This window comes from Harpegnathos saltator, unplaced genomic scaffold (genome assembly GCF_003227715.2).
Source record: "Harpegnathos saltator strain DR-91 unplaced genomic scaffold, Hsal_v8.6 scaffold16, whole genome shotgun sequence".
In the NCBI taxonomy this organism is placed as follows: Eukaryota; Metazoa; Arthropoda; class Insecta; order Hymenoptera; family Formicidae; genus Harpegnathos; species Harpegnathos saltator.
The window spans coordinates 2,218,199-2,239,399 of record NW_020229939.1 but is presented as its reverse complement, the minus strand read 5'-3'; the positions used below and the strand labels follow the sequence as shown (position 1 = coordinate 2,239,399).

The 21,201-nt window shown below is 40.8% G+C and overlaps 1 protein-coding gene across 2 annotated transcripts in view; it reads right to left on the bottom strand.

Moving 5' to 3' along the window:
* LOC105191805 (tachykinin-like peptides receptor 86C) overlaps positions 1-15,813 on the bottom strand; it is a 55,722-nt gene extending 39,909 nt beyond the window's left edge. For both annotated transcript variants that reach the window (XM_011155462.3, XM_025296796.1), the window contains exon 1: positions 14,123-15,813. In XM_011155462.3, the coding sequence (XP_011153764.1) occupies positions 14,123-14,417 (295 nt within the window). In that variant the 5' untranslated portion in view covers positions 14,418-15,813. The remainder of the gene's footprint in view (positions 1-14,122) is intronic.
* Between the last annotated feature and the right edge of the window lie 5,388 nt (positions 15,814-21,201).

Below are 21,201 nucleotides of genomic sequence, written 5' to 3'. Positions count from 1 at the left end.
AATATAAACGAAACAGTTGATATACAGTTAAAAGTTGAAACAGTTAATACAGAGACGTGCAGTCATACATTAATTACGATAACGTATCACGTTGGAGAGATTCATTTAATTAATTTCTATGGATATTGACGCAAAACGAGGTTATGTTATTGCTTCTGCTTGTGCAGTGGGCATTATATGATTACCGTACATAATATATATGTATATATTTTAAAGAATGAATATTGTGTAACGTCTGAAAAACGATAGTGACGACGGGCGTGATTTAAGTCTCAAAGTTAATGATAGCTTAATTTTCGTACAAATTGTGCTATTTGTGAAACACGTTAAAAATAACGGCTACGGGAAAAAATACAATAGCGGCTACAAACGAGCTTTCTTCCTTTAAAAGCTGGCTCATTGAAAGTGATTAACATTACCGCGATGTCGATAACGTGTAAAGATTAATTTAAATCATAAACCGGATCATTGCGTAATTTTGGAATTAAATATAGCCTTGGACATAACAGAGCGCTCGCTTTTTCTTGTCTGTTTTTTTTGTCTTGTTTCTTAATCTCACTCTGCGATAATATTTCATGACAGCGAAATGATAAATTAAGAAAAGAAGGTTCTTCTGAACACGAGATGAAATCGTCGATATCGTCGTGAGTATTTCACGACACGGCTCCAGCATTAGGTATACCTATATAATACATATATACATACATATATTTTTTCTTTTTATCATACCTTCTTTCCTCAGGAGACTGCAGAGAGAGAGAGAGAGAGAGAGAGAGAGAGAGAGAGAGAGAGAGAGAGAATGAGAGAGAAAATTATCGACATAACAACACTACTATTCAAAAAATTCGATTATTTTCCCACGAGAAAAAAAAATGAGATTGAGTTATATGAGAAGCACGTGGATCACGTGGTAACTTACAACTTTAAGGACTAAGTCCTTAAAGTGTTCTACGAACATCAAGAGTACTACCGCCCGTATAACACAATGTCCATAAAATATAATGCGTCGCATATTGCAGTTACATATTATGCGGGAAAAATTTGCCACACATTTTATCACACGTGCCTTTCCCTCTGTACCGTTCGCTACGAAACTTTTTATGCGCTTTTGACCGTTCTTTACATAACGTACTCCTTACATAACTCCTGCTTTCAACAAAGCACATTAATTGATGTAATATGCCAAGCAATTCGATTGTTGCAAATTATAATTCGAATTATAGCTAGTGAGTAAAGTTAAGTAGTTTTAAGTAGCATAATTAAACGTTATATATCATCAGACGCAAACATCTATGGAAACGTCAATTAAGCGCAATTCGTAAATTTTATTGGTATGTAATTTCGGACATTGCGATATAGTATAATATAACTTAGAGAATAGAAAGAGAGTTTCGCGGCGCGCGATGTAATTTGGACGGTGAAACGGTGAACGGTAAAACGACGTTAGGAGCGAAATCGAGTTGTTAGTTTCAAACACGCATGTCTCGTATCAAATGTATTACGCATCAAACAAAATACTATTCATAGATCCGATAATAATAAATTTTCATAATTAATGAAATAATGCTTGCTGTTCCTGCGATATGCGTCGTTGCAATTGGACAACGTTACAGAACGTATTATTTTCTTAATTTTCACGTTTTATGAGTTACCGCTGGAAACGAATTTTTCCTTTCCAATTTTCAATCCGTATATTATATTATATCCGTGCATTATTCCATAAGTGCGCGGTTGGCGCGAGACGCGTATCTCTTTTGTAGCTTTCTGCAGAATCTTCAACGGGATTATGGTGGTGCGACTGACTTACATTCGCTACACTCACACACATGTATATGTGCATAGCGAACTATTACATATGTTTGCGCTGCTAACTTCCGCTGCTCGTTACAGATCGCTTTAATACCACTCGTCAGTCAAACACATCACATTAAGATAGCGAACCTTTCGCAATCAGATCATTAACGATCCTCTTTGAGAACATGTCCCTGCGCGAAACGATAATTGCACGATTACGATTCAACACTCCGGAATATCTCTCTCTCTCTCTCTCTCTCTCTCTCTCTCAATGCAGACAAAGCTCTAAATCCTTCTTTCCGCCTACGTGCGCGAAGTTAACAATGCGCGTCCTCGAACTCTCGTCTCACCGACGTATCTCGTTAATGATAACATTTTCTCATCACGTCGCCTATCGAAGTAGGAAAATGCGGTCACGATTCTCCTGAGCGTACTCTTTTGGGACAAATTTACGTAAAGCGTAACGTTGCGTTACAATTAATATTATATGTACGTGCGAAATGTGAAATTTACTTCCCTGGGACAGCTGTTTCTCGCGGGTATATCACAGTTTAACTTCATATACATTTAGTTGACAAATGAAACAGACACGCGTGCTTTTTGCGGAATTTTGAAATAATATTGTAACTTTTATTTTAGCGTTATATATATATATATATAAATTTATATATATGTATATATATAAATTGTTCACTAGTGCGGTTCCAATAGAGTGAAGCTACGCGTATACAAAACGTCACTGAAACATCTGCGTTTCATTTTCAGGAATAGATCTTTCACATAAAAAGGATAAAAATATAAATGCGCGAATATGTACTGAAAAAAAAAAAACACATCGTTCTCGGAGTAATTCTTTCAGGATACCTCCGAAGCATCAGCAAATATGTCAAAACATATTGTGCCGGAAGCCGTCTCTTGTCGGTTAACCTTTGTCCGTTATCTCGGCAATTTTCACGTTACGTTCTCGCAAAAAGAAACACTCGGCTAAGCCAGGGGAGTTAAAGTCGAGCAATGTCGATACAATTACCAGCCGTAAATTGCGGAAACGCGAGCTAATGGACTAACGAATAAATCTCAACGGATGCGATCTGTATGTTTCAAGGCTTGGCGTTACAGGTATAGTGAGTATAATGCGTTTCGGATATTGTCGATATGAAATGGGTATGTGGAATGGGTCGGTCGAATGCGCTATATTGACTCACCAATAACAGCAAAACATGGAAATATTTTTTCTCTCACATCGCGCGCGGATGCACGTTAATACGCACGCGCGCGGTTTATATCTAAAACCGTCGAATCTCGATGGTTTCCTGCGAACAATTTCCAGCGCGAAAGAACGGATTTTCCTCAATATAACGGTGGAATAATCCAGCGCTCGTTACTGAGATGCAATTTGAATTCTCAAGCATCCTCTTAGAGAATTACATTTTGTACATTCCGTTGGAAAGCTCTTCTGTGCCAATGATTATCCTACTTGCAGTGAGTTGAGCATAAAGCCGAATTGCGGTATTCGATGACGATGAATATAGTTCCGAGCATACCGCAAGATCCGACAATAATGTCTCTTAATGAATTAAACGTGAGGATGCCTAGAGGCGTGAGGACCATTTTTTAAATTTAATTAATTGATCAATTGTTAATTTTTCATTAATACAGAGTTGATCAAAGTACAGGTGTGTAATATTGAAAAATGGAACTCAACGTAACAACCGCTCGTCTTGGGATCGTAACAAACGCACGTAAATCGCATCTGCTGGAAACTGTAAACGCTAATTTTAATATATTTTGTCAATCAAATTAAAACTCACGAAAGAACTCGATGGAAAATGCAAAATCACATCATTCAACCACTATACCAGGTTTTTCGCTCGAAATTCTTTTCGACAAAGGTTATTTTTCCATCGAGAAACAATTTTTTAGATAAAGTTCATGCGTATATGCGTATATTTTGTAGACGGTGGAGCGGAACGTAAGATCGACGAGCAGATAATAAAGTTTCTAATTTTGTAGTACCGCGCCGGCGCACAGCGAGATGTTTATTAAATTACACAAAATCATGAGAGATGAACGGCGGCCAAATGCGTTCGGAAACTTGAAAGAAATGTCGACTTCAATTATGGATTTCGCGGTGATAAATGGTACGGCGCACATAAGAGGAACGGCGCGATATACGAGTTAGTTGAAAATTATCGTATCATATATAGCGTTATTACGTCATTCCTTTCATTTTACTCGGAATATACACACAAATATATACATACGTATTTCGCATAAAAGTGGAACAAACAGCTTCAGCATGATATTTCATAACGCCGTATTTGAGATTTGTTTTTACCGGATCGCGATGTTTCCTCGGTGATATCGATGCCAGTGCAGTTGCGCAAACAACGCATTAATGCTCACAATGGGTTACACAATGGGTTATTCACAAAGCATTTTATTCAGAGAACGTGCAAACTCGTAAAAACGGCATCAAAGCGGCGAGTAGCACTAGTTGCTTTTTATGCAATTTGTCGAAGATCGCGCTGCACACTCAGCTGAGCGAAATGGAGAGGAAAGGTTTGTCTTTGCTTTCTTTCATTTTGCTGTTACGTTCCTTATTTCGTATTGTCTTTGTTTTATCGTTATCTTCCAATCCACGTACCGCTCGCCTTCTTTCAAGGATGTCTCACGAAACATTCAATCGCAGCAGGAAGTACTCGTGCAGCAGTAGTTGAGTTTTCGCAAAGTTGATCTTATTGCGGATCGAAAGATCAGTTCGCGCCAACTTTACGCGCAAAAACTAAATAAAATTGGCAGTCGACTGCGGCTGCCGCAACTATAATCGTTGGCTTTTTTCTTTTTTTCTGTTTGCTTTTTCTTTGCTTCCTGCGAAACTTCTGCGTGCCTCTCAGCGGACAAAGTTTCATTAACTTGGTGCCTTCCATCCACGTAATCACTTTCTGTTTTTGATCGCGACATTGCAGGATTGAGTTGAGATATCCTGTCCCCGATCGAATCGAAATCGTATTCCATTCGTGTAGGACGATCAAACGCTCATACATTATTACGATCCTGACACATCGAAATCTGTGTCCCTACATTATGTTCAAAACTCGTGATATAAATTATGCATCTCGTGTATATTTATTAATATTTGCATTTGTGTAAAAGAATGCGTGGAAAAGCGAACGAGCCCTTCGAGAAGAGAAGATATAATTTTAGACCGAAAATTAATTTTACGTTCCGCACGAATAAGAGCAATAAGGTCGTTTATTTCATAAAGTTCGTGAATGCGCGTACAAACTTTCAGACAGGTGCACTAATGAGTTTGTGATAATAACTCATTGAAGCGCATAATCTGGATTGTTGAGCCGCAAGTTAAAAGGCTAAATGACTCCGTTCATTTCGTTACAGCTGCATAATAGTAGATTAATGCCGATGATAGAGATTTCTAAAGGGGCAGGAGGACACGCGTCTTCGGCGTAACATTGATCAACGTTCAATGTTCACATCTGCAAACGAGACGGATTCCAGTATCTCTTGCGATCGCAATTTTCTTGGTAGTGCGACGCGCTCTGTAGTAACGTCAGTTACTACGATCTATCTAAAATCCCATAGGTAACGCGCAGCTGACACCGCACCAGGAAATTCTGTCTGCGAAAAGGCATCTCACGCGCGTATCGCTGGAGAAAAGGCACGATTGAGAAGACGCGCTTGTCGTTGGCAACGTATTTCCGTAAACATCGACATCGACTATCGACCGGTAATAAAGATATTCCCGATTTTGCTTCCCATGCGTCTCCATTTCATAAAAAGCCATAGCTTATAAATCATGAAAGTTCCATCAGGAAACGGAGACCAATATCGAAATAAATTCTCGTCTCTCTGCGGTACCTTCAAAATTTCATAACGTGCAACTGAGAATATATAAAATACACATTGGGAAGGATATATCCGAATGCCGGCGAGTGTAGGCAAATCTCTTCGAGCGGCATCGGGAAATGTTCGTATATTGTCGTGGAACGGGAAAAGACTCCCAACTGAGATCCTGCGCTATTGTATGTATCCGTGGAAGCGCGTGTTTCGAAGAAGAAATTCGGATAAATTCATGACGTTGTGTACTCGCGGCAGAAAGTGCACCGTGAACGAATGTTCACGAAGAAGGGAACGATGTCGTCGGCGAAGGGAACGTCGGCTTCCGAAACTTTCCCTCATCGCAGTCTTTCTGGCCGTCACTTATCGCACCGAAAAATACGTATAAACGCGAAATATAAACGTCCGCGAATTCTTCCTTCCGACGTGGACAGAATGCACGGTCGGCCGCGGCAAATGCAGTTACTAGTCACAAAGCCCGGAATCTCACGTCGCCGGCCCGTCGCGTCGTTCAATCCTCCGAATCGCCGTATAAAGCTTTCCCCTCAGTTGCGATCGATCGAGAGATTTCTTTAGCCGTGCTTACGGCCGACCGAAATCACGCACGACTGAAGTTTCTCACGTAAATGTCGTGTGAATTGCCGGGAGCGATGCGCCGGACATCGCAGTTCCCTCAATGCACGAGTTCTCTCGCTCGTAAATTTTCTCTCGCTTTTTCGCGCATAAGTGACGGATCGCTTTCGCGGACGGGTTTTCGGCGAAAAGAAAGGAAAACCGGGCGAGACGAGCGAACAATGCGCCTGATGTAAAGTGACCGATGCTTTGATTTTTATCGATAAATCGGCGTGATCGTCGCGGCGAGAAGTTTGGGAGACGGTAATACGATTTCACGACAGCGAGCTAAAATTCGAGATCGGACGACATCATTCAAAATTTCCGCCTGATATTGCTATCGGCTGCAATTCCATCATGACACGTGCAAATTTCTAATTCAGCAACTCGACAGTGAACTCTGAGTCCGATTGTGAGCTATTATCTGATTCGCGGTCAAGCGTCCGCAGGTGGTAATGGGCGACTCTGTTAAATGATAGAGGAACGATATTGCAGATTGTGCGAATCGTACCTTCGTGAGTCCGTCTCCTCACCTCGTTTCCAGTATATACCAACATGTCTCTTAAACCAAAATCCCTCCTTACATCTTCCATCGTTCTCTTCGTGATTGATACATCGTCGACCGGTGATATTTACATGAACGACAATCGCTTTTCGCGTCATTAACCCTTTAACGCCTACTGGTAACTATAGTTACCAGAAATGCATTTAAGAATCCATAACTTAGTCAAAAAAGGAGATATTTTCGTTTTTGCACCACTGTAAAGATGAATTCTTCTTCTAAAAAATAGTATATGGATTGTATGTAGATTTGGTTTAGTCTGTTTTTAGCTCAGTTTTAATGATAACATGTTTTGTCTAATTCCAAGTAGGCGTAGTAGTTAGCATTGTTACTGACATCTAGAACTGCACTATAAATGAATAGATTGGTATCTGTTATAATTTTATACATTTGTGGAAGCTTTCCCAGATGCAAAATGTGAAATTAAAAGAATACAAAAATTCAAAATGGCGGATCCAATATGGTGGACACGAAAATCAAGAAATCAACCTATTTTCGTGAAACCTGGTGACAGTTTTTTATGCGACGAGAAATAAAGAGACGATTGACTATCTAAATGGTGATCTATAAGATATTCTTCTGAAATAGTAAACTTGACGCTTTGAATGATAAACTTCACTCATAAATATATTAAAGTATATAATAATACTATATATAATAAATATATAAATATAGTAAAGTTTCAGCTCAAAAATGTCAAGCTGACTATCAGAATTATGTTGTATAGATTACTCTTCATTTTTCTCTGTATAGGTTGCGCATTTCGTATATGCTTTTAGGATCCAAGTCATATTTACCAATAAATAAAAAACGGACGATAAAAAAACCAATATAAAATTCTGATATGTTTTTTGGTTATCACTACTTACAGTCTCAGTTCAAAAAAACTCAAACTTTATTCTTAAAACACTTATAAAAAAGTCGGGCGTTAAAGGGTTAAGTTGCAGAGGGTTAAGGAGCGGGCGTTAAAATGTTTGAACGAAGGAACGAGAGAGATGCTAAAACCGTTAAAGACCCACCCGCACCCGCCACGAAGCCTCCTGAGCGATGAGACATTCTCGTGTGCGGTCGTTGAACCTCCTGATCTCCATCTGCGACGGAAGATCCTCCAAAAGTCGCGCGTCCAAATTTCTGTGTGTGTAAGACACGCGCGCTCGAGTCCCACCCCACGGAATTCCAACCGCGCCGCTAATTATCGACTTGGCAAAGTCGATCAACAGGCGACCGGCCAGTCGGAGGAAAGCTTAGTTGATTAGTTTTTGAGTAGTACGGGCAAAAATAATGACCAGATATGGTGTCAAGTGATTGAATCACTTGAATGATAAATTGGGGGAACACTACTGTGACGGACTCTCTTTTTCTCGAATTTTTTTTTACTACTTAATGAATTATTTAAGGATTGAGGGAAGAGCATGTTATTAAGGGCACTTTGTAGTAGTTTTATATAAATTTTTATTAAAAAATAATAAAAATTAACAAAGATATATGCAACAGAGTGCCGGTTCTTAAAAAATTCTTCTTTCAACGGTGGAATCGATATCTCTGGCATGGATCATCTGAGAAAAAAATCAAATATTTTCTTAATCTGCATAAATGTAGTTTTCGTTCAGCGTAGCCATTTATTTTATTTTAAAAATTACTATTTTTTAAGACCCCTTGAATGAAGAAAAAATTTTGGAAAATCAAGGTTTTTTTTTAACATGCCGTTATTTTGAGATAAATTAATTAAAAAAAAGACGGCTACGCTTAACGAAAACTACATTTATGCAGATTCAGAAAATATTTGATTTTTTTTCAGATGAACGATGCTAGAGATATCGACCTCACCGTTGGAAGAAGAATTTTTTATGGACCAGCACTCTATTGTATATATCTTTGTTAATTTTTATTATTTTTTAATAGAAATTTGTATAAAACTACTTCAAAGTGTCCTTAATAACATACTCTCCCCCCTAAGACATTAAGAATTATTTAAGGATTCGGGGAAGAGTACGTTATTAAAGACACTTTGAAGTAGTTTTATACAAATTTCTATTAAAAAATAGTAAAAGTTAACAGAGATATATACAACAGTGTAAAAAAAAATTCGAGAAAGAGGGCCTTTCTGGGCCTGTCATAATAGTGTTCTCCCTTAAAGAGGCGCGCGGAACGAGACGTTCCCTACGCTAGGAATTGACCTAGGAATTTTCTCTAGAAATTAACCCGTAGCGATCTCAATTGCAATGAGCTCTCGCGCACTCTTTCCTCGCAGCTGCTGTCTACGTGTCGTGCAAATGCAGCTCTGCGATAAATCTACATCACGCTGCACGAGTAGCTACACGAGTCTTCCACTTCCTTCAACCGGTGCTGCACTTTCCGCTATTGTGCGCAACCCTGCGTCTCAGATCTTTTTAGCCGGACCGGCACGTCAAGTGAGACAAAGAAACTCGAAACACGTGCAAGTACTCGCGGAGGAAACATGTATGCATGAGCGTTATAAATAGAGACGGAGCGAGAATAGTAACGAACGTATATGATATTGCTTACAAAATGTCACCGTGTCTAAATGACGTCTTTACTTTCAGCGTTTGCATCTGTCCCGAAGTTGCTCCGAAGAATGGAGCAGCACCAAATCTGCACCAAAGCGAAATATACTGGAACGAAACAGCGCGTTGTTCATTGATAAGTTCGTTGATAAGAAGAAATGGCTGTCGGGTGAGAAAGGGACGTGTTATTCGCGCGAAACGAAGTATACGCGAGCGCGATTGATCAGAGCGAAGATCGAAATATTACGTTTGACGATCCTATTACGGCGCCGTTATCCCATCCGTCACGCCAGTAAAACGTGAAGAAGTGCCTCGGGGAAAATAGACGAGCAGAGTTAGATGGGTAGGTAGGTAGGTACAATCCAGCATATCTCTCGCACGTATCTCCTTAAGGTATACTGGTGGGTCTCCTTAAGGTGTACTGCGAATTTTTTTTACAAACAGAAACGTACGTGTCGACGTTGTGACACCTTCTCATTCAGAGCTTATACAATAGGCACACCCACATCTCATTGCGGTAACCGAGTTTCATTGTGTTTTAACATGCAGCGGCGCACGCACTCGCTCTCTATAAGAGCGTGCTTGCTTCCGCGAATCTGCTGCAATATCTGAAGATTGCGGAGATGAAGCAAGCAAAAAACGAGCACGCCACCGAAAGCGGTTTATTCAAGCGCTAAACAGGTAGATATGTATGTAAATGGTAAACTCTTGTAAAAGGTATGTAAATGGTGGATGCTCTGCTATGTATATGTAATGCAACACGACGTTATCCAATTTGAGAAAGAGAGAGAGAGAGAGAGAGAGAGAGAGTTGGAGGGACAGAAATAAATTTTAATTGTGCGGTAGCTGCAAATTGATTCAATTAGTATCAGCCGGCAAATGTAACACGCATTGTATACAATTCATTCGACGTTGCTTGCTCGCGATTATCTTGTGATTGTTGATTCGTGTTGTAATAAAAATGACGTTGGCGTTGAAATCCGAACGCATCTCGTATATAATTCAGCGGATTCATTCGCGTGTGCTTATTAGAATATTTGTACGCATGACCGTTTCCCCGTACATTTCATGTCAAAGACAGACGTAAACATTCACAGTCTGCAGCGCGATTTATATAAAAACAGATTAAATCTCCTTATCGATTCGTTGCAGTTATGTTTGCCTCTAACCAGGACTGCTTCGGAACGACAGAGAGAGAGAGAGAGAGAGAGAGAGAGAGAGAGAGAGAGAGGCGGTCAGAACGGGATAGAGGCAAGCAGGTATAACAAGAAGCAACGAGTTAATCCAGGTAAAGAGATAAATTGAATAGTCCAGACGTTCGTCATTTACGATCGGAATATATGAAAGTTCTGACGTCTATATGCAAACATTTATCTTCCCGTTTTATCATACGCGAGAGTTTGGCAATCCGGAGAAGAGAATAAATATAAAATGGTCTCTATAAATAGACTCAATAAAAAATTAATTAATCATTTAAAAATTTCTTTAAAAATTTCTCGCGCAAACGAAAGTGGACAATGTGAATAAAAGATCGTTTCTCGAGATCTCGCGTGGTATGTCTCGAGATAATTGCTCGAGTGCGCGTAAAACGTACATAAGCTATATCGTACAGCTTATACGATCGTCAAACTATCCTTCTTACGCAAGCATGGCGGGCGCCACGTTTTATCGTACATAAAGATGTACACATTCTGTATATTCTTCGCACATTCTATATATTCTTCGTTTATCGGATATCCACTCCGTTGTATCGAGACTGTTTTCAATTTAAACGGATAAGAAATATTTGGTCGGGTGAGCACAATGCGCACGGGACATCACATAGCTTGTTATAAAAAGAGAAGGTCAAACTTTTATCCCACAAGGCGATTGCGGTCGTTTTTGGACAAAGAGATTTGTATCTCGATCTTGAAAAGCGAAGCTAAATCTGAACACGCGGAAAATCCCTTCTTCTTCTTTCTTCCGTACGGAAAATCTAGAATGAAGACTCAAAACTCTTGTGTTCGGTGCAACTGCGACATACGTATTTCAAGGTAAGACTCAGTGGCACAATAGCCTTAATGTGTCGCGCAACCAGGTTATCAAATTTATTTAACTATACGTATTATATATTTAATAATTATTCAAAGAAACGGGAGCGACGTGTCGCACTATTTTCGGGAGAGTTGAACGCAATAATTCCTGTGTTTATATTAATGTTCAGAAACAAATATCTACAGTTTAGATATATTTATGTAAAACTATAAGGAAACTTATATTTACATAAAGATACAGGAAAATACCGACAACTTGATTGTATCATGTTTTAAGACCATTATATTGCTTTGTGCAATCTCATGTTCAATTATTGCTGCGTAATCATTTAAAAAAAATGTGTCCGTAACATTTCTTCCTGGGATATAAGTTTCGCGGGAGATAGAGATTCCACGGCAATTTTGAAACTTTGTTCGAAGTATCTCTCGACGTTAATAATATAGCTCGTAGTGACGGGATACTAGAGGTCCTATCGTCGTGTCATCTATGTCTACTTAGCTTTACACGCTTACTTTATTTCCTTACGTTATTTATGAAATACAGGGAGTGCCTCCCTAACACACTCTTAAGCTTTGAATCTTTGAAATATGTGCTTGTGGTCTGAAAGTTAGTTACTTCAATCCAATCATCTCTTAAATATAAAGCGGACGCGTATGTACTGTAACATGATTACTATGGAAAAAAGAGGAGAGAAAGTACAAAATGAAGCCACTGAACCGAAGCGAATAAAGTTCATCCTTAATTTCGTGGAAATTTGAATGGAAGTTTTAATGGAACGAACGTAAAAAAACTGACGTATCCCGACATACGTCGGGATATGAATTAAAAAAAGAGAATCCTTTTCTTCCGGCACGTGAAACAAGAGTAGCACGAAATGTCGAAATAACTTAAATCACAAGCGCTTAATGTATCGGTGAGTAGTCTGATGATCGAAGCTTCAGCAACACGCATATACCAAAATCTCTTTCTTGCATATTATTTGCCACGTGCATATCGTATCAAACTCACGAACAACCAAACACACACATGCGCATAGATTGGCAACCCAGTAACCTTACGACCCACGTAGAGCAGTTTTTCGTGAAACTCCCGTTAACATTTAGCATTTGACCAAAATAGAATTAACGAGATCTTTCCGATCATATGTATTCGTTTGTCGGAAAATTTAAATAATTAAATTAAGAGGTAGAAAGAAAGAGAAAGAGAGGGAGAGAGGGAGAGAGAGAGGGAGAGAGAGAGAGAGAGAGAGAGAGAAGAGAAATCGTGACGCAGCGTATTTACACAGGAAAACGTAACGAGATGAAAGCTGGACTCGATTCCCCGGAATAATCAATCTACATCTAAACAGGCAACAAAATGGAAGTAGCACTAACGAAGCAAATGGAAATTTAGAAAAGATCGAGGTATTAAGAGCTGATAAAAAAGTATTTCCCCAACAGACTTGCCGTCACTTCTCCGATAAACAATCGATTGGAGAATTTTTACACCAGCTGCATGCCATTGTCCAAAATTCATTGGCCGATGGAACAGTTATAAAATATCACCAGTTTGATTAAATAAGCGATTCCGTAAATCTTTTCGAGCGCTTTGATTTGACGTTCTCGAATGTTCAACATGTTTAACATCGTCGTGTCGAATGGCTGCCGCATGGATGATCACTCCACTAGCGATATTAAGCGACGTTTAAAATAGTACAGCTTTCGGCTAATTATACTTTGAATTAGCGGAATCAAATGATTCATGTAGGGACAGTTTCAATACATCGATGCAATCGTCATTTAATGCGTTCAAAACGTCACATTCGGCGACGCTTGGAAATTAAAATAAAAAATGCCGCACGAACCGGTATTCTACCTACGACACGTTCTTTCCGGACTTATTTGTCGCGAAATTTACGCGGAGTAGAGCGAATCGCAAAGTGCGGTCGTTGCTGACGATAACATCGAATTCTTTTCGGCATGGTAAATCCAAACGCATTCTCAAGCTACGGGCTTATAAATTCGCCTTGAAGAATTATCGTCGCTTTGCTCGTTCTTGCGAGAGGATATCATTTTTTAGCAGATAGTGTAAAATGCACTCGGATAATACCTAATCTTGATGAGAAATTGACGCGTCACGAAGTATTGGTGTACATCATTCAAATTATCTTCCAAGATCGACATCAATTATAGTGGACGGTAATGTCGGCTATTTACAAGCTTAACAACGGTACAGGGTGTACCGTCGAAAGCCTGCGAAGGAAACCGAAAGTCTCGTTTCCACCCGAGTTATTTCGGCAGCGAAGCATGCCGAGGACCTTACCGTTGAATCCTTCGACATGGGACAATTTGCGAGACAATTAGCCACGCGCGCACCATAATCGCCTATGAAATAATTCGCGACTTCCCGCTGAGTAATCAACGTGCAATCAATAATCGACGAGTCAACGTGCGGTTCCACCAACGCGCGCGTATCGGTAACCGAATAATCGAGCTGGAGGCCAAAGTTGGCAGCATTCGCGCGGCTAATAACGATGCTGATCTATTCGCGTGGCAGACAAACGACAGTATCAACGCTACGAACGGAATTCGGCGTTTGTGGGCGGATTCTCATTGGCGCGATACAGGAACAGCTCTTTCCTGTCCTCCGCTTTCCGGAAAGCATCTGTATTCAAAGACGCGCGCGCGACCAGCATTGGCATGCTGGAAACGGGAAGTTTCTAAACGTGCCGTATCCAGCTCGCGTGATTCGTCCTTCTTACCGAGCACGATCCACATGACGATGCTGTTGCCACCGATCGCGACCAGCACTATGATCGTGTAAATTAGCGACCAGAGGAGCTTCTGCCACCACGGCAAGTTAAACGGCCGCTCCTGATTCGCGAACACGCAGTCGACGATCCGATCGCGGAGAAAGTCCGACCGGTCCGAGCTGTTCAGCGCCTCGTGGACCACGCTCAATAATTCGGTGTAATTCAGCCTGAGCAGCAGCGTGACGTTGCGTTCCAGGACCCATGCGCTGCAATTGTACAAGAACGCCAAAGTCTCGCTATTCATATTTGTGAGGGTCGTCTTCTACACGAATCGTGCGGAGAGAGTGTGTGCTGCAGAGGTGTGCTTTGTTCTACGCTATCCTCTCCCGCCCGTCACTTTCTCTCTCGTTGCCTTCTCCGCACGGCTCATCTAATCGATTTGATCAGCCGCAGCTACCGACTTCCTCCTACTTCACTCACAATGGACTAGCGTGCGGCTATCATTATAAGCGGCTCAACCCGATCGCTCGTTTCTTTATCGGGGAGAGGCCGATCTCACGGCACACGCTGGAGATCCCGCCGACGGGTTCGTCCTAGGAGAGCTATTATCCATTCTCGCCGTTGATGGTTCTCCGACGTAAAGTGTCTCTACTTTTTCACCCGCTCGGCCGCAGCAGAGCCACTCGCCGCCGAATATTCCCTCGTCGTCCAGCGAGTCCAGCTTCGGCGTGGTAATGAGATTGCCGTCGAGACGAGGAAGGAAAGCGCGACGCCGGACGCGCGACACGATCGTCGTATCCCGCATTCACTTTAATCCGGAGACGTCACGGCTAGTCTAGCTCGCGCGCAGCGACCGGCGCTGGAAAATCCACTTTACATCGACCTACGAGACTCGTGTCGTCCTTCAGTCGATCCTCCGCGAATCCTCCGCGAATTAATTCAACGAACGCGGCTGCTTCCGCGCACCGTGACGCCTTTGTTGTCGCGATTACGCCTCGCGGTAACGCGTCCCGCTTGCATCCTTCCGCCGCCAGGTCCTTTTCATCGATGTCGTGGGACTTGCGATTTATCGGCGTATCGCCGATTTCGGTCGATTTTCCGGCGCGCTGTCGCGTCTCGTGCTATTTCTCCCGGCGTGTCGTGATAAATATCGCTGACGAGATTCGCGGCACTTGTCGGGACAGTAACGAACGAATGTCCATAAAACTCACGTCTGGACTGCGGGACATTTCCCTCGAGGATATTAATACGCTTTTCGCATTTGTCGCGCACTCGAGGCGCGTGGGATCGCGAACCCGCTCATCGTCATCGTTATCCCATCTGTGGTCGCGATCGATCGGCGGAAACCGCGAATCGTCGTGGGCGCGATTCTTGTTTCAAAGTTATTGTCACTGGCAGCGACAAACGGCACAGTTCGTCATGTTGCGTCTGAGAACTCGGCGACATGTATCGGCATATTTATCGGGATCGGCCGCCTGATTATTCTCGTGGCCATTTATTCACAACTCGCGACTCGCCGGTTCTTCTCACTCAGTCAAGCACTCATATATATATATATATATACATATATATATATTATCGCTCCTTCGCTTGTGCGTGTTTCGCGCGCGGACGTGTCTGGTACACGTGACCTACGCAATTTGCATCGGCCGCGATCGCAGCTGGATTCCGGCCTGAATCGGCCGATGTACCGCACGGAAGAACCCCGCCGGAGAAACTGACGCCTGAAAAGCGCGTTCATTCAAAGGTGCGTGCGCACCACCCTCGCGCCCACGCGCCCCGTTCCTTCGTCATCACCGTCCCCATGCACGTCCGAGACTCTCCACTTGGTCACAAGTGTCAGTAGATAGGAAAATACGCGCAAGGATGCCTGCGTCGATTCGCAAACCGGATATCAGCATGCTCCGAGATTTATGGCGGCTATTTTTCAGGATAAGAGCCGGGAGATGTTTGCGCCACACGTATGACTGCAGGATATCTTCCGGCAGATTTAACAGACGCTTTGTGTCGCGCGTTCGTCGCAATATGGCCACAGTCTGTCGGCTTCTTCAAACTGGTAGACTCTAAACTCTCGACTTGTAAAAATCGCTGGCTAACTTGCGATATCAATTTGGCCGCCGCTTAAGGGGACTGGAGGGTCAGATTGCTGAAAAATCGTGCTTGTTTTTGTGAATATTTTGTGACGAACTGAATAAATGTGCAAGAATGAGAATTTTAGGTTTAGGTATAGGTATATTATACAGCATATGAAGAGTAGAAAAATTTTGTTTATTAACAAATACTCGTATAAATATACGATATATATATAGTTGAAATATATGCTCCCCTCTTTCTTTTTCAAGTTATCGTTTTTGCAGTAATATCTCGGATCTCGGTGGTTCGATCAGAGCGAATTTTAGCTAGAAATCTTAAAGAGGCTTATCATTATCCGGTGAAGCACTATAAAAAAATGTCGAACAAAATTAACAAAATGGCAGCTATTATTAGGAAAAAATTCAAATTTTACAGTTATTATACAATAAATAAATTAATATCTCGAAATGAAATATTTTGACGGAGTTGTTCATGGTTCACCTGAGAGCCAGATGAACAAATATTATTGCTTTAAAATTTCAAATCGATACGAGGCTCAGTTTCGGAGAAATCACTGCAAAAGTTGAATAAATAAATAAAAAAGCAATAAATAAATAAAATTTCGGGAGAAACGCATTTAAAATTTAAGTGGACGTATATTTCTACGAATATTTGTTAATAAACAAAATTTTTCTACTCTTCATATGTTATATAAATATATCAAAAATTTTTATTCTTGCACATTTATTCAATTCGTCACAAAATATTATCAAAAAACAAGCACGATTTTTCAGTAATCTGACCCTCCAGACCCCTTAAGGGATAACAGTTCCGAGTGAACGCCTGAAAACACAGAATAAGTTTGGGAATTTTTGTAGTTAAATAACAACATAGATGGAAAATTGGTTTGAAGGCCTCTAAACGTGCATACCTTAAACTACACAAAACAATTTTTTGTTATTATTTTGCCTCAAGATGGCGGCGTTGAAGCTCTCTAAGTAAAACCACGTTTTTCGAATTGGCTTGCAGCAGAACTTTAACAAATTTCATCCGATCCGCTCGAGATTTTTACTAGTAGCTGCTAAACTAAATTCTCTGGAGAAGTATACGTGATTTTTACTATCGGTTTAAAATTTTTGTTATTATAAATATTTCTTCACTGAGTTTCTTGGATAAAACTGAAACTTCTTTTCCTAATGTTCACCATTTCTGCAAAAATCAATATTTTAAGATATACGTGTATACTTCTCTAGCAAATTTAATGTAGATTAACAAAAATTTTGCCTTTTGTCCTGTTTGAAAGTGTATGGCATTTCTGCTGCAAGCCGCGGGGAAGCCATGAGAAAAATGCGGTTTTACTTGGAGAGCTTCAGCGCCACCATCTTGAGGCAAAATAATAACATAAAATTGTTTTGTGTAGTTTAAGGTATGCACGTTAGAGGCCTTCAAACCAATTTTCCATCTATATCGTTATTTAACTGTAAAAAATTCCCAAACTTATTCTGTGTTTTCAGGCGTTCACTCAGATATTATCCCTTAACTAAACCGTCGCTCACGGGCGGATAAGAACGAGCGCTGCCGAGTTGGGGATTACATCATGGCGTGAACTATAGAGATGCTTTATTATTGATTCAAATGATGTTTAAGTAATATTTATGTACATGACGCTCAAAGAGCGCTTTGAGAGCGCTCGAGGATGGAGATCGTCGTCATCGAGGCAACTACTCTTTCACACAGACGCGCCTCGCATCTCCGAACTCGACTGAATTTCTTGCGAGTGCGTGCTCGCGCACGTGCGCCTGCGCGCGGAGTAATTATATGTTAGATGATTGCACAAATTCATGTCCGATTTTCATAAATGGCGTTAACTTACTGCATAGCGGAGCTCTGGTATTTTTGTTTGATTATATTGCATGACACTGAATGACAGTGTCTTGTGTTACTTTAGCGTCAGGCATCGTTCAGATAAGTCGATTTGTATGTAGGAGAAATTTTGAAAAATGGACAACGAAAAGGTGCATTTTTGCGGCACTGTAAAGCTATACGAATTTCGGAAAGGCGTAAGTGTTGGGACTGCACAAGAAAACATTCAGAGCGTTTATTTGGACCGTGTGCTCCTGCTCTCCGGACAGTTAAAAAGTGCTTTGGCAGATTTCGAAATGGTGATTTCAACTTGGAAGGCTCTGGACGACCTTCTGGCGTTGATGACGCCAGATTCGACGTTGTGTGTGCCTTAGTGGAAGAAAAGCCAAGAGTTACAACTGAGGAGATTGCTGAGAGGCTGAAAATCGATAATTCGATCGCGTTTCGCCATTTAAAAAAGCTTGGATACGTTTCCAAGCTCGATACATGGGTACCTGACTGAAAGGAATAAGCTGAATCGCATGAGTGTGGCCATTTCTTTCCTCGCACGTAACAAAAAAGAGCCTTTTTTGCTTCGAATCGGTAACAGGCGATGAGAAGTGGATTCTGTACAATAACGTACAGCAAAAGAAGGAAAAAGCAGCTGAAGGTGCAGAACCCGTCGCAAAAGCTGGCCTGCATCCACTGAAGGTGTTGCTGTGTGTTTGGTGGGATTGCAGGGGAATTATTCACTCGGAACTACTCTGACGCGGCGGAACAATCACGGCGGACAAATATTGTGAGCAACTCACTAGACTCGATGCGAGAAAAACGTCCGGTTTTGGCCAATCGGAATGGCATCATCTTCCACCAATGCTAGACCGCAGCACATCGCCCAACAGACGCTGCGAAAACTGCAGGAGTTGCAATGGGAAATTCTCCAGATATTGCGTTTTCAGATTTTCATCTATTCCGGTTTTTGCAGAATAGTTTGAACGGCGAAAATCTTAAGTCCGAGGAAGCTGTCGAAAACCATCTTACGAACTTTTCTCAAGGAAAATCAAATGCTTTCTTCAAAAATGGAATCGACAAGCTTGCAGATCGTTGGAAAACGATTGTAGAGAAGAATGGAGACCATATTATTGATTAATAAAACTGTATTTTTTTTAATTTAACTTATCGAAGTTTATCTTTAAATCGAGCACCAATATTATATTTCATTGATAAAATTATCTATGTACGGTGACTCGTTTTCAGTTTCTTGGAAAATCCGATCGCTAATTCAACCTCCAGCCGGATGGCGATCCACCGCGCGCAATTCCCACCTGAAAACGTACGTGCGCACATTAATTGCGTAAATAGTGCGAATTTCGATGTAAATAACGCAAGCACGGCACACAAGACGGTCCCGCTGCGCGTTACATTGCGCCAGACAAATTAATATAATCTCACCGACAACTCGCAATCAGATCAGCCGCGGCAGCAAGCACCAATGTTTTGCGGAAATTATGCGCAAACAAAGAGCAACATTATATGTACACAGTTAAAAATATTTCGTACTTTTGTTAAAATTATTTGTGTGTAGAAAATTTTGTGTTAAATTGTTTAAACAGTCGTGTGTTAATTTAACATATCGTTGTTGCGTTACCTAGACTTTCTTGTGTTAAATTAAGATTATCTATTTCCAAGTATTAAAATAACATAATTTATATGTAAATGCATGAATTCTTGTTATGACATATTTTATACATGTATGTTATACATGAAGTGAACACCTAAAATGTGTTACTTTCCTCATTATAACAATTATCTTGGATTAAGTGTATAATGTTAATATTTCTAGTATGTGAAGATTGGATTTTTAACATATAGATTGTGTAGAACCTAATATTTTCATTTCATTAAATCATAGATCATTACTTTTTCCAAATGTTGAAGTAACATTCATTGTATGTCAATTTAACACAAACTGGGACTCTCGACGGTATTCAAATGTTAAATTTTTGTGTTAATTTTTTACATATTATGTGTGTTATTTATTAACATATTTGTTGTATGTTAAATTAACACATAAATGAGAGTGGATGATTTGAGACACATGAAATATGTTAAATTGGACACATCATTTCTTACAGTGTATTTATTTCCCGCACCTTCAGAAGCCACTGCGCGAGTGCGTTAATTTCGACTCGACTCGAGTTTCTCATTCTCCCTTTTTTATCTCTCTTTCTCTTTCTCTTTCTCCGTGAGACACACGACTTGTGTCTCCCGCTAGCCAGAGCTAGCAAAGAAAAAGATATATCTTTTCACTTAACGATAATAATAGTTGTTAAGTCTCGGAAATACGTGTTCCTCGGTCGAAGCGTCATGACTTCCAACCGACGCATCTCGTTCGAAAACTTTTCCACTGATATTCCTGCGCGTATCTCTAATGATCTCGGATCAACTTTCGTAAGTTTTTTTTGTTATTTTTTTTATATTTTTTTTATAGGAGCATGTCGTCTCTGACGTCTATTCGCACGTTTGCTGCTTCGACACTTATTCCGTCTCTCGCATTTCTGCCTCGAGTTCTCGCAGTCTCCGCGTCGTCCGGCGACTCGGCATGAAAAAAAAGAAAAGCTGTTTTCCTTATCCCCTACGAATGAATATGATAGTGATCTTTGCCATATCTCTTTGCAAAACGGCCGTGTTGCAGAGGGAGTGGGGAATGGCTACTACCTACGCACCACTTGTTAGAGTATAAAAAAGTCAGGACTCAATCTACGTAATGTGCGTTCACCGCTGCCGACTCCTGTCATCGTTCATGACATTAACATCGTTACGTCTTCTTGAGCAGGTGACGGAGGAATTTGCGTCGAGCGATGCGAAATGATTCGTGAGCTATTTAAGTAATACGTACTCCGCGACGTGTTTATTGTTTATAGCTGTACGCGATCAACCTGTTTTATCGCGTTCCCGAATTGTCAAATTGTCAAAAAATCGTCAGAGCGATGACAAATAACAACAAACGATCCCTTTTTGATGTTCCCGGATTTGTAGCAATTAACACCAATGCTCTCTGTCCAATCGTTAAATTTTAATATCACCGAGTTTTTTTGTATGCACCGTTTCCAATGTGAAACGTTTTATTGCATAAAAAGGCGCGTTTCTCTTTCATCCGCTCGTTAAAACTG